The sequence below is a fragment of the Loxodonta africana genome, chromosome 11, assembly GCF_030014295.1.
Source record: "Loxodonta africana isolate mLoxAfr1 chromosome 11, mLoxAfr1.hap2, whole genome shotgun sequence".
Lineage (NCBI taxonomy): Eukaryota > Metazoa > Chordata > Mammalia > Proboscidea > Elephantidae > Loxodonta > Loxodonta africana.
In genome coordinates this window covers 49,923,492-49,937,640 of record NC_087352.1, presented here as the reverse complement: position 1 = coordinate 49,937,640, position 14,149 = coordinate 49,923,492, and the positions used below count along the sequence as shown (strand labels likewise).

General features: G+C 42.6%; 1 protein-coding gene across 1 annotated transcript; it reads left to right on the top strand.

Annotated features, from left to right (window-relative positions):
- The first annotated feature begins 4,177 nt into the window (after positions 1 to 4,177).
- Positions 4,178 to 11,650, top strand: ST8SIA3 (ST8 alpha-N-acetyl-neuraminide alpha-2,8-sialyltransferase 3). Its single transcript, XM_003406285.4, has 4 exons — positions 4,178 to 4,356; positions 5,681 to 5,800; positions 8,347 to 8,904; positions 11,368 to 11,650. The coding sequence occupies exons 1-4, from the start codon at positions 4,178 to 4,180 to the stop codon at positions 11,648 to 11,650; spliced, it is 1,140 nt and encodes a 379-aa protein (XP_003406333.1).
- Positions 11,651 to 14,149: the final 2,499 nt, after the last annotated feature.

Below are 14,149 nucleotides of genomic sequence, written 5' to 3'. Positions count from 1 at the left end.
GATAATTACTGATTGGAATGTGACAGTTGGAAACAAAGAAGGATTCGTAGTTGGAAAATACGGCCTTGGTGATAGAAATGATGCTGGAGACCACAGGATAGAATTTTGTAAGACTAGCGACTTCTTCATTGCAAATACCTTTTTTCAACAACATAAACAGCAACTATACACATGGACCTCACCAGACGGAATACACAGGAATCAAATAGACTACTTCTGTGGAAAGAGATGATGGAAAAGCTCAATATCACCAGTTAGAAAAAGGCCAGGGGCTGACTGCAGAACAGACCATGAATTGCTCCTTTGCAAGTTTAAGTTGAAGCTGAAGAAAATTAGAACAAGTCCAAGAGAGCCAAAGTATGACCTCGAGTATATCCCACCTGAATTTAGAGACCGTGTCAAGAATAGATTTGACACTAATGACCCAAGACCAGATGAGTTGTGTAATGACACCAAGGACATCATACATGAAGAAAGCTAGAGGTCATTAAAAAGACAGGAAAAAAAGAAAAGACAAAAATGGATGCCAGAAGAGACTCTGAAACTTGTTCTTGAACACCAAGTAGCTAAAGCAAATGGAAGAAATGATGAGGATCTAAATGGAAGATTTCAAAGGGTAGCTCGAGAAGACAAAGTAAAGTATTATAATGACATGTGCAAAGATCTGGAGTTAGAAAACCAAAAGGGAAGAATACAGAGCATTTCTCAAGCTGAAAGAACTAAAAAAAAAAATCAAGCCTTTAGTTGCAATATTTAAGAATTCTACAGGAAAAATATTAAATGACACAGGAAGCATCAAAAGAAAGTAGAAGGAATACACGGAGTCACTGAACGAGAAAGAATTTGTCAATGTTCAATCATTTCAGGAGGTAGCATATGATCGTGGATCAATGGTACTGAAGGAAGAGGTCCAAGATGCATTGAAGGCATTGGTGAAAAACAAGGCTCCAGGAACTGATGGAATAGCAGTTGAGATGTTTCCACAAATGGATGCAGTGCTGGAAGTGCTCACTCATTTATGCCAAGATATTTGGAAGACAGCTACCTGGCCAACCAACTGAAAGAGATCCATATTTATGCCTATTACTAAGAAAGGTGATCGAGCCCAATGTGGAAATTATTGAACAATATCATTAAAATCACATGCAAGTAAAATTTTGCTGAAGATCATTCAAAAGCAGCTGTAGCAGTACATCAACAGGGAACCACCAGAAATTCAAACCAGATTCAGAATAGGACTTAAAACCCACACCAGTTGCTGTCAAGTCGGTTCCAACCCTCACAGCGACCCCATAGGACAGAGCAGAACTGCTCCATAGGGTTTCCAAGGATTGCCTGGTGGATTCAAACTGCCGACCTTTTGGTTAGCACCCATAGCTCTTAATGACTACGCCACCAGGGTTTCCAGAATAGGACGTGGAACCAGGGATATACTATTGCTAATGTCAGATGGATCCTGGCTGAAAGTAGAGAATACCAGAAGGATGTTTACATGTGTTTTATTGACAGTGCAAAGGCATTCAACTGTGTGGATCATAATAAATTAAGGGATAACATTGTGAAGAATGGGAATTCCAGAGCACTTAACTGCTCTTGTGAGGAACCTGTACCTAGATCAAGAGGCAGTCATTTGAACAGAACAAAGGAAATACTGTGTGATTTAAAGAAAGATGTGAGTCAGGGTTGTATCCTTTCACTATACTTATTCAATTTGTATGCGGAGCAATAATCCCAGAAGCTGGGCTATATGACGAAGAATGGGGCATCAGGATTGAAGACTCATTAACAACCTACCATACGCAGATGACATAACCTTGCTTGCTGAAAGTGAAAAGGACTGGAAGCACTTACTGATGAAAATCAAAGATGATGACCTTCAGTATGGTTTATACCCCAACACAAAGAAAACAAAATTCCTCACAACTGGACCAGTAAGCAACATAATGATAAAAGGAGAAAAGGTCGAAGTTGTCAAGGATTTCATTTTACTTGGATCCGTAATCAAAACACATGGATGTAGCAATCAAGACATCAAACAATGCATTGCGTTAGGCAAATCTGCTGGGAAAAAAAAAAAAAAAAACTCTTTAAAGTATTCACATTAAGGACTAAAATGTGCCTGACCCAAACCATGGTGTTTTCAGTTGCCTCACACAAATGTGAAAGCTGGACAATGAATAAGTAAGGAAGACCAAAGAAGAATTGATGCCTTTGAATTGTGGTGTTGAAGAAGAATACTGAATATACCATGGACTGCCAAAAGAACGAACAAATCTGTCTTGGAAAAAGTACAACCAGAATGCTCTTTAGAAGCAAGGATGGCTTTGGACATATTATCAGGAGGGATCAGTCCCTGGAGAAGGACATCATGCTTGTGAAAGTAGAGGGTTAGCAAAAAAGAGGAAGACCCTCAACTAGATGGATTGACACAGTGGCTGCAACAATGGACTCAAGCATAGCAATGATCGTGAGGATGGTGCAGGACTGGGCAGTGTTTCATTCTGTTGTACACAGGGTTGCTACAAGTGGGAACTGACTGGATGGCACCTAACATTAACAAAAATTTTTTCTTTTCTTTTCTTTTTTAAATGTACTTTAGATGAAGGTTTACAGAGCAAACTAGTTTCTCATTAAACGATTGATACACATATTGTTTTATGACATTGGTTGCCAACCCCATAACACGTCAGCACCCTGCCCTTCTTGACTTTGGCCTTCCTGTCCCCTCCTGCCTTCTCGTTCTTGCCACTGGCCTCGTGTGCCTGTCTAATCTTTGGCTGAAGGGTGACCCTCAGGAGTGACTTCATTACTGAGCTATAAGGGTGTCTGGGGACAATACTGTCAGGGTTTCTCCAGTCTCAGTTTAGACCAGTAAGTCTGTTTTTTTGTTTGTTTGTTTACCAACAACAATCTTTATGGAAGCAGAGGGCCACCTCTTTCTCCCTCTGAGTGGCCGATGGGCTCAAACCACCAATCTTTAGTAGCTGAGCGCTCAGCCACTGCGCCACCAGAGCTCCTTTTCCAGGGCTACCCACCTTTTAAAAAGTCCCTGGCAGGCGCAAGCGGTTTGCACTGTACTAGTAACCTAAATATTGGCAGTTGGAACCCACCCGGCAGCACCACAGAAGAAAAACCTGTCCATCTTGTGCCATAAAGATTCTAGCGAAGAAAACCCTATGGAGTAGTTCTACTCTGTAACAAATGTGGTCGCCGTGAGTCAGAATGACTCTATGGCAATGGGTTTGGTTGGTTTCTCCCTTTTAGAGAGAAGGGAAATACACGGCGGGCGTAGGGGACGAATAGGGAGACTTTCTAGGAAATTTCCAGGAAGTCTTAAGCATTCACACCTCAGGCCAGCCCAGCCAATGTTGGGGCTTCCTTATTGGGGTGCTAGGGCGGGTGGTGCCCCGCAGATCCCGAGGCGATGTCTCAGTGGTGACAGAGCAGCTTTTAAAGGTATGCCTTCCTACAACCACTCTCCCTGCCTCTGAGAAGGACCCAGCTGGTGGTTTCTCCTCCAAAGCAGCAAATCCGGTTATTTATCTCCCTATTCCGTGATACATTCTAAAGAAATGTGTGGTCCATTAAACTAAGTTTGGTCGTCTGTCTCCCTACAGCCACCTCCTCGTTCACACCTTCAGCCTGGGAGACCGCCCTCGGCGAGAATGCAGGCTTCTATCCTTAATTCTCCTCCCTCCTTCCCTCGTCCGCCTCCCCTTGTTCCCTCCCCCAGTTATTTGGGAGATTAGAGTTCATTAATTAAATCCTGTGCTTAGATCGAACTGTAACATTATTCTGATCACATTTATCTTTTAGGCGGCGGAGGAGATGGCAGCCTTGCTGGAAACGCGCAGGGGAGCCTGAGCCGGCACTGGGGACGCACAGCGCGCCGCGCTCCCTCGCCACGCCACCACGCAGCCCCTCCATCTTCCTGCTCAGCTTCCCCGCCCGTGCGCCCTTTTTTGGGGGGTCCGGCTTCTCCTCGGAGCTCCTATTCCCCTCCCCGGGTCCTCCGCGGCCCCCCTGCTCCGGTCCCAACCCCCACCACACGCTCACACGCGCGCGCACACACACACTCACACACACACACACGCACACCCGCGCCCACACGCCAGCGAGTCGCTGGCCGCTCAATGGACAGATTGCCCCGGTTTCCCTGATCCTAGACAAGCCAGGGATGAGAAATTGCAAAATGGCCCGGGTCGCCAGTGTGCTGGGGCTGGTCATGCTCAGCGTCGCCCTGCTGATTTTATCGCTTATCAGCTACGTGTCCCTGAAAAAGGAGAACATCTTCACCACTCCCAAGTATGCCAGCCAAGGGGCGCCCCGAATGTACATGTTCCACGCGGGATTCCGGTGAGTGCGGGCTTCGATTTGAGCACCCTTAGGGATCTGGTATACTGGGGGGGGGGGGGGCGGGGAGCAGAGGGTGTCTGGGCTTCTCGGGGCGAGACAATTGCGTGGTCTTTTTTCCACTCCTCTCTGTGGTTCTCCCTTCCCCCTCCCCTTTATTTTTTAACCCAGAGCCCCTAAAGCCGTTGTCCTAATCGATGTGACCACATTTCTCGTGTTCATCTTCGGCATCCCTTCTCACCATTTCAAACAAGAGGGGAGGGTTTAAGGACAAGGGTGGTGGAGGGAGAGAGGTGGGGGAGGGGTGGACATGCGTGGGGTGAGCGCCTGCCCAGCGCCCTGTCTGCTGACGTGACTACCGGGCTCCGGGCAGCCCAGGGCGGTTTAATGGCGCAGGCGCCGGCCCCCCTTACACTGTCCTCCTCTCCTCTCTCCCCCACCCATCAAGGGATGCGCGGGCTTATTCTCCTGAAGCCGCAGGGCAGTTCTCTCTCGACCCACTCCTGCAGCCACCCTCCTTTCCGGGATTTCTGCAGTCCCCCGCCCCTGCGGGAAGCGACTCTCCTTTGGGCCGCCTACCCTCGCCACAGGTCGAAGTCACTGGCTGGACGCGAGGCCGGCCTGGGAAGCTGCCAGGCGCAGCTTAGTGCAACTCATCCAGAGTTCCGCCCCTACCAAGTGACCTAAGAAGCTCTCCCAGCAGGGCCTCCCGAGGGGCGGCTGGCAAAAACAAACTGCAATCTGGGTCCCAGCCAGGCCCCCTGGCTGGGTATGGGACACAGAACATCCCCAACTGGGGCAGAAGAGCTGAGCTGGCCAGCGGCCCCCGGGATCCCCAACTGGGGGACAGGGAGTGAAAGCAGACTTAGGCTCAGGAGGAAGAGTTTAAGTCAGGAGCCATCCCAGCCTTCCCCTGTATCTCAGTTTTTCTCTGCACAGTTTCCAAAAATCAATTCACCAGGGCGGCTAAGGAGGCGCGGGTCCGGCAAGCGCTGTCGCTGTCCGCGGTGCTGATTCTGGTCGTCTCCGCGCACCTGCTCCAGCCGCGCGTCGGGCTCCCGCCCCTGCCTTCCGCGAGACGGCCATTTTATGGTCGCTCCAGCTCCCGGGGAAAGGACAATGGAGATGAGTTTCCCAAGAGTCTTTCTTCCTCCCTGGAGTATGTGGGGAGCAGGGAGTGGGCCAAGTGAAGGAGGGCCCTGGGGCAGGATGGAGCCAGTGCGTGGGCCAATTACTCCCTCCCCTAGCTGATTGGACTCTAATGGCTACCTCGGCTTCCCAGAGCTGAGGCCAGCACGTTTGTCTGTGTACTCACGCTCCTCTCCAGGTCACAATTTGCGCTGAAGTTTCTAGACCCGTCATTTGTACCCCTTTCGAATTCTCTGACCCAGGAACTCCAAGGGAAACCTAAGTGGAGATTTAATCGGACAGCGTTTTTACACCAAAGGTAGGACGGGGGCGGGAAGATCCAAAAGGTTGTTTTTGAATTCTGGAAATCAAAAAGCAAAACAAAACAAAAAAAATTTAAAAATCCAAAACAACAAAATTCTGTCTTCTCTCCCTCTGCAGAGGCATTTGCATTGTGTTCTTGGGCTGACTGCGCAATGCTCTGGTCGGTAACCAATGCTAGTTACTAGAATGCCCTCTCATAAAAAGAAAACAAGACGACCAATTTGAATGAAAAAAAAGGAGAGAGCCTAGGGGTTAATTGCGTGCCATGGTTCAGAGTTAACATGCAGGCAATATGGCCAACACCATCTATTTTAAAAAATGGGGGAGAGGTTAATGGCAAAAAGACCACCCAATGCATTTTCATTCCCTGATGATCTTACAGCTGCTAACCAAAGGGACGGCAGTTCGAGTCCACCAGGCGCTCCTTGGAAACTCTGTGGGGCAGTTCTACTCTGTCCTACAGGGTCGCTATGAGTCAGAATCGACTCCATGGCAATGGGTTTTTTGTTTTTGTTTTTTGGCTGAAATTTTTTAAAATATATATATTAAAATGATATTTTCTCATTGAAACACACAGAAAATACCATAATTCGTCTCCATCAAATTACTAGTAAAAACCTTGGCCCAAACACATACAAATATTTAAGTGTGTTTTTGTTTTGGTTTTGCCTGTTTGTTTTCATTAAGCCTTTGCGGCTTTTAACTTTTCAATATGCTACCCATCATCATTCTTATTACTTATGTCTTGTAGTAGCCTCATTTTATGTATGAAGGAGTTTGTTTTTGCTTTGTTTTGTTTTGTTTTGAAGGGGCAGGGGAAGAGGATGAGATGTATTCTAATTTATTTATTCGCCTTAGTGATTTAGGTCTGCTCTTAGATCTTAGCAACCTGAGATAAATCGTTACTCCTTCTTGGTGGGATTTTTATGCTGCTAAATGGAATGTGAGCCATCTAGTGTACTCATTAGGGGTGTGAATACTTACTTTACAAACCACTCTATTTAGGGGGATGTGATGTGGTCATAGCATTTCTAGCTATTGCTCTCTCTTTTTTAAGTTTGACCTACTGGTAGAGTTAAAACAAATTCAGTAGATAACCATAGTGTCATGAGAATGTTGTTTACTTGAAAAGTTGGCCTACAGTCATGTAGATATGATTAAAATTTTCAAAACACTGTATAATTAGAAATTAGTCCATGAAAATAATTGATTAATTCTAAAAGCCTAAAAATCCTTTTTCAACTTTTGGGTTTTTAATCCAATATTAATTTTATAGACAACACAGAAAGCTTTCATGAGTAGAACACATATACCTCACCAAAATATATTTCTAACTCAGTAAAAATATTCTTCCCATGCTGGTCCACGTGACCCAAATGATCAGTCAGAGCAATATTTCCTTTTCAAAACTTTCCTCTTTTCAGTCTATTAATTGGGTAATTATTCATTAATTTTCACCAGTATCCTTTTCAACTTACTTTTACAACAGCTTGTAAGAACAATGCTGGTAACTTTGGAAGTTCTCGGTTAAAGAGTTCAGTTTATATTGCTCTATGCTTTGAAGAATGCAGTAATTTTTTAAAATAACATTCCAGGTCAAGTGATTATATGTAATAACATTCATGCTACATTTTAGACAAAAGATACAGGAGATTCAGTGTGATTTTCTAGTGTTGGGAAATCTAGCCTCCAAGTAACATGTTACTTGCTTTCTCTTAAATATTTTAAACAGCTGAGGCATTAAGAATGAATTCTTAATTTTACTTAAAACTCAGCATGAAAGCAACCTGAAATTAGTTCTAAATATCACCCATGCCTTATTTATCCTCTGAATTGTTAGAATATATATTTTTTCAGGATTTACAATAGCCTCTCTTTCCGAGCCTTAGACTTCTCCAACTAAATTGTGTTTCTATATAATCAACTGGAAAAATAACCCTGTTTCATTATTCAAAGGATCTTAATGAGATTATCATCTCATTTCTATTAAATATTCAACTATACCCATTGTTATTACCAGTTTTATATTTTAATAATAGATAATACTGTACTGACTCATATCTATTTGGCTCTTATTTGGACACCGGTGATATTTGATATTCCTTGAACACTGCAATCCAATAGCAAACAAGTAGTCCCTAGTTACAAACTCTCAGTCACCAATGTTTGTGCGTTAATGTGAGCTCTTTGGGGCTTGTGTAAATTGTTTCCCTGTATTTTCTGACACAGTTTGGCCTATGCCTCCTTGATCAAATACACTCTTCACGTAGAGCAGATAACCAAGGAAAGGCAACTAAAACTGTAAGTTACAACCTTTGCAAGTCTTAAAGGATTACATGCAGAACTTGACCAAAAGATTAGCACGTCTGTAGACTCTGAAACAACCCCCTCTCCAAAGACCACAATTATTATGGACGTATAACCTTTCTTGGGTTCAATGAGCCTAAGACTTTTGTCTGAATGAAATGGCCACATAAGACATAAAACGGAAAATCAGTTCTTTTGAATGGGATGCATTTAATGAATTTCTTTTTATTTTAGGCGAGAAATTCTTCAGCATGTCGATGTAATAAAAAATTTTTCTTTGACCAAGAATAGTGTTCGGATCGGACAACTGATGCACTATGATTATTCCAGCCATAAATATGTTTTCTCCATTAGCAATAACTTCCGGTCACTACTTCCAGAAGTGTCACCCATTATGAATAAGCATTATAATATTTGTGCTGTGGTTGGAAATAGTGGGATCCTGACAGGGAGCCAGTGTGGACAACAAATAGATAAATCAGATTTTGTTTTCCGTTGCAATTTCGCCCCTACGGAGGCATTCCAAAGAGATGTTGGAAGGAAAACGAACCTTACCACCTTCAACCCCAGCATCTTGGAAAAATATTACAACAATCTTTTGACCATTCAGGACCGTAACAACTTTTTCCTCAGTTTAAAAAAGCTCGATGGGGCCATTCTTTGGATCCCTGCATTTTTCTTCCACACTTCAGCAACGGTTACCAGGACATTAGTTGACTTTTTTGTTGAACACAGAGGTCAGTTAAAGGTCCAATTGGCTTGGCCTGGAAATATAATGCAACATGTCAACAGGTGTGTATATTTTATTGCATTTAACTCATACCCCACCAGATGGCAAATCAATATTGTAATCTCTTGTGGAGGGGGGGGAGCTATCTAATTCGTTGTTGCGGTTAGTTTAGTACTTTAGGCCAAATTTTTACTTCCTCTTTTGTAATGAATGAATGAATCGTTCTAGTTAAGAATTTCAGTCTTCTCCTGACTGGTAGCCAAGTGCCAAATGGAAGATTTAGTATTTCATCGGCTTCCCTTTTCTATTCCCTGTCTCCTCCCTTGGATGTAAGCCTAGTGAACAGTCATAGAAATCACTAAAAAGCAATTTTTTAAAAATAGATAGCTATGTCACGATAAAGCCAATGGCTAAGTTAGACAAATCAAGTGTGTGTGTTTTAAGAAAATGGAATTGACTTAAATTTTTCCTTTTTTTTTTTTTTGTTGCTGTTGTTGTCTGAGTATTTTGTAGATTTCCAAGATTAGCAAACCCCCTAGGTTAATCATAAACTGAGTAATTTACTTTTATAATTTGAGTGCAAAACCATGTGAGAAGTATTTTATGAGCTCTTTGTGATCCCTTGTGATTCAAATGACAGATTGACCAGAGACGCAATGTTTTCATGTAGCCTGGCGATTCTCTATTCTGGCTGTACATTAGAATCATTTACGGAGCTTTAAAAAATACTTCCGCCTGGACTCTGTCTCAAGAGATTCTGATCCAAGTGGTCTGCTGAGCCCCAGGTATTTGTTATTTTTCAATAACTTCCCAGGTGATTCTAATATGCAACTGAATTGAGAGCCACCAATTCAACATATTTTATAAAGCAAGATTAATTGTAGGCTATTTTTTTTTCCTTTCAACCAGCTGACCAAATTGTCTCAACTCTAATTTCCGCTCTGTAAGTAGCCTCAATGTCCTAACATATTATCCAGATATTGTAAGGTAGAATGTGCTCTGGAAGCCTGGTAAACAGGGAATTCTAAAGATTTTTATCCCACAATATACTATTTCCATCCTGTAGTCCCCTAACATCTTCCAAATGTAAGGTCTGTTTAGTTGACATCCCATAGAAGAAGGAATCATAGTCTAATAAACTAGTATGTATCTAAGAAGTGAAGGCATCCTTTATAGTTCAAACTGGAACTTTTTCTTGGAGAGAAAGGGAGCACTACTGGTAATTACAACAGGGATAGCAGGCATAAACGGGGACCGTCCCAGTTTCCCAGGACATATGGTCACCTTTTTAAGAGGTAATGTAGCCCATCTCCTAAATTTAAAGTTGAGGAAACTGAAGTCCAAAGAGCAGAAGTTATTTACTGAAAGCCACTGTGCAAATTGGGCAGAACCAGGAGGAAGCCAAGTTCCTGAGTCCCTGTCCTGTCGTTTTTTGACCTCATCATTTTGCCTCCCTCTTGTTCAGTTTAAATTTCCTCGTGCCAAAAGAATTGCCAGAAGTCTTTAGGTAAGAATATTAAAACTGAGACTGAACATCTCTGAAGGCTTAAAGTAGTGAAGAAGGAATTACATATGCCTAGAAACTTCAGCAAACTGGCCCATGCAGCCTACCTGCCACCAGTCTTCCAGAAAGCCTGTGGAGTTAGACATAATGCCAAAAACCACTCAAGTTTGAAGCAAACACAGTGATTTGATGAAAACTCGAAAGAAACACAATCCATAGAAACTTGATTCATGAACAAGTTAATTCTACCTGCATAATCAATGATACACACACACAGCCGTCTCAAATATTTGACAGTGTAGCTAGGAAGGCTTCAGAATACTACCTAAGTATGGAAGGAACAACAATAATTTAACTTTTTTTTTTTTAAACACAAAAAGTGTATAAATACTTTTCTTAGGTCTTTATAGGCTAAAGAAGAACTTGGGAACCCCTAGTTAGGAGATGAAGGAGAAGGGAATTCTGTTTTTTACAAGAGGGTTTCCAAACCCAGGAAGAAGAATGTATTTCAAGGTTTGGATGGAGAAGTGACAGAGGAGGTCCCCTTGGATTAAACAACCACTTCTACTGCATTCAAAGGTCCTTTATTTATGAGATGTGTAGTCATTCTCAGCAGTGGCTTTCCATGGCGTCACCATCGAGTCAGAGTCACCACTCTTTAGGAAGGCTCAGAGTTTGGGTCAGCTTCATAGTGTGAGACCTGTGCAGTTACACAGGACCCCATGCTCAGAATCCCCCTGTGCTCAGAAGGGCCCTGCACTTGGTTTAATAATCTGTTGTTGCCATATTCAAATCCTTAATAATCTTTCAAAAAAGAGCCCACATTTTTGTTTTGCACTGGGTCCCACAAATTATGTAGCCCGTTCTACCCAGAGGTTTTTTTGTGGTCTACAAGATAGATTCAAAGCAAGTACTATTTCAGTTACTTGAACAATCCATCTCCCAGCCCAGCCATATTGACCTATCCAATTGAAACTTGAAACCCTGGACTCTGAACCTACGTGTACTTATTGTTCCACAGGTACTGGAAAAACAAACATTTGTCGCCCAAACGGCTGAGCACAGGTATTCTTATGTACACCCTTGCGTCAGCAATATGTGAAGAGATCCACTTGTATGGATTTTGGCCTTTTGGATTTGACCCCAACACGAGGGAAGACCTTCCATACCATTACTATGACAAAAAAGGAACCAAATTTACCACCAAGTGGCAGGAGTCCCACCAGCTGCCTGCCGAGTTTCAGCTGCTTTACCGAATGCATGGGGAAGGGCTCACCAAGCTGACTCTGTCACACTGTGCCTAAGAACTCCACAGGAAAGTGCCAAATGGCTATTTAAAAAGTGCCCAAATCAAATTGAATAGTCTTCAGAATAGAACCCTAGAGAATCTCTTATAAAGATTGTCTGCCATTTAAAAGGAAAGATGTCTTCTCCCCCTCTTTTGCACTGCTCTTTGAAGGGTCTTAGCCAACTGAGCACATGATTTAGAATTGATTGATAAAAGGAATGTTGCATTTGGAACTATGCTGCTAACGAAATGGTCTGAAGTATTTTCATGTTTGTATTTTAATAATAAACTGCCTCCCATTTTTTATTAGGACTAGGGCCGTAATTCCTGCAGCTGTGCTCAGATACAGTCCTGGTCATCGTAGGCCTCTGGCCAGTTTGGGCAGGACCTCACTTTTGCCTGTGGGATCAGACTCTTCAGAATGAAATATAAAAAAAAAAAAAAAAAAAAAAAAAACTGGTTTGCATCTCTCTCTTTCGCTCTTTCCTCTCCTCTCTTATTCTCCTTCTCTCTCTCTTCTTTCTCTCTCTGTCTCTGAAAGGTTTCCTCTTGCCCCATCACCGTGGAGTTTAATAATTTTCTAGGAATCATATTGAATTAGCTTTGCTTGTATGTGTTGTATCTGTACTTGATGTGTTCAAAGCTCTGGGTAACTTCGATGTTTTATGACAAACCGAGCAAATCATGATAGACCCCTTATAATTAATTTTATAAGAAATGCCTCTTATTAAGGTCTCACTCGTTCCTGCAATCATTCTACAGCAGGGCAGTCCCCTGTGGTAAATGGCATATCATGAGTGCATCTTTCACGAGCACAAAGCCTACATCGCGGGGGGCATCGCATCCCTTGACATGTGTGCTATTATGGCAAAAAGTTCTGTTGCCACATCTGCAAGGGCATTCCAGCCTGGGTTTAGTGCCTCCCTCAATTCCAACTCAAGCACTGGGCTGGGCATTCTCTTGGAACATGGAGACAATGAGCCACCTTAGGAGCCTGGGACAGATAGAGGAAAGGGAAGAAGGATGTTTAGAAGCTGTTGTGGAATCCTATATTCCCTAAAGTGTTGTAACCATGTTGCCATTCAGAGCTGTTGAGAACCAGCAGAGTTAGAGTGGAAGAGGTTCAAGATTGGCCAGGTCAGACACCCTGTGACTAGTGCTTAGACTAGGGTCATTTTCAGCATCATTGAGTCCACCATCATTGTTCCAGAACCATTTGTTCTCTTCAGGACAATTGTAGAGACTGGATATTTTTTCTTTCTTTCCACTGAGATCAGATCTATACACCTACAAATTAAGGTTTTCAAAAGGAAAAGTCATGTGAAGTGACAAGATTTGGTCCTAAATAACTCTGGGCATTTGAGATTGTATAGATTGCCATGAAGGAATTAGCTGGCCTTACTTTCTTCATTATTTCAGCCCTGGGAGTAGAGATCACATCCCTTCCGTCCCTGACTTTTCACTGAACAGCACTCTGTTCTTCTAGTCCAGCCCACAGTCTGGCCAAGTTGATGTTAAATTTTAATTAGAGTTTCTTTCTTCTTTCCAAATCCCAGTCAAGCACATTTGTTACACATTTGGGTCGAATAGCTCGTTCTTTTCCGGAAATCGCATCTAGATTGCTTGCAGTGTTACAAATACTGTTAAAAATAATTGCAGTAGTTTAGTACAGTAATCAACTCATTGCCTTTCTTGGGAAGGTATAATCATGCCTGAGGTGAAACCAGATACAATAAGGAACCACACAGGCCTATGCTCATATTCAGCCTGGTCCTAGAGGAAGCTGTCTTCTTCTAATTTCTCCAGAAAATTATCTAATCAGAGAGGCTTACATAGATTCAGATATTAACAAGTGAAAGAAAAACCATACAAGCTCAAATGCATTACCAGTTGTCACACATCTTTCTTACAACATTGAATGAAAGTCAAATAGATGGAAAGAAACAGGAATCGATGTTTCAGGATGGTGGGAACACTAAAAAAGCCTGTACCTGAAATAATTAGAGGGGAGCTATGAAAAACATTATTAAATTCAGTGGTATAATTTGATGGGTATTAACGCAACACTGGGTTTGTTCCCTGTCCCTTTGAAGAGGACAGTACCACATTTCTCATGCTGTGCTCTGTTAGGATCCCCGCAAGACTGATAACTGACAGAAGGGTTTAGTTGGCTGTTTCTGAGCACTTAGTCCATTTGGTTACAGCTAAGCGATATTAATGCCAATATTACACATGCCAGATTCCGACTATGCAGTTTTAATCCCAATGTGCCCGTTATTTTTCACTAGATGTAAATGCGTAGACACTTTGAACCAGGCGGGTTAAAAGAGCAAAAGATCAGGATACCAAAAATCAGTTAATTGTTCTATAGTGAACCATTGCAGTTTGGTCTCATCAGAATGCCAAGATTTTTTTCAAAGTCCGGGGAGATTTTTTTTTTAATATATTTTTGTTGTGCTTTAAGTGTAAGTTTACAGATCAAGTCAGTCTCTCATATAAAACCTTATATATAAAA

Coding starts and splice junctions, on each gene's coding strand:
- ST8SIA3 (XM_003406285.4), top strand. CDS start 4,178: ATGAGAAATTGCAAAATGGCCCGGGTCGCCAGTGTGCTGGGGCTGGTC. Junction 4,357..5,680: donor ATGTTCCACGCGGGATTCCG/GTGAGTGCGGGC, acceptor GCTCCTCTCCAG/GTCACAATTTGCGCTGAAGT. Junction 5,801..8,346: donor ACAGCGTTTTTACACCAAAG/GTAGGACGGGGG, acceptor TTTTTATTTTAG/GCGAGAAATTCTTCAGCATG.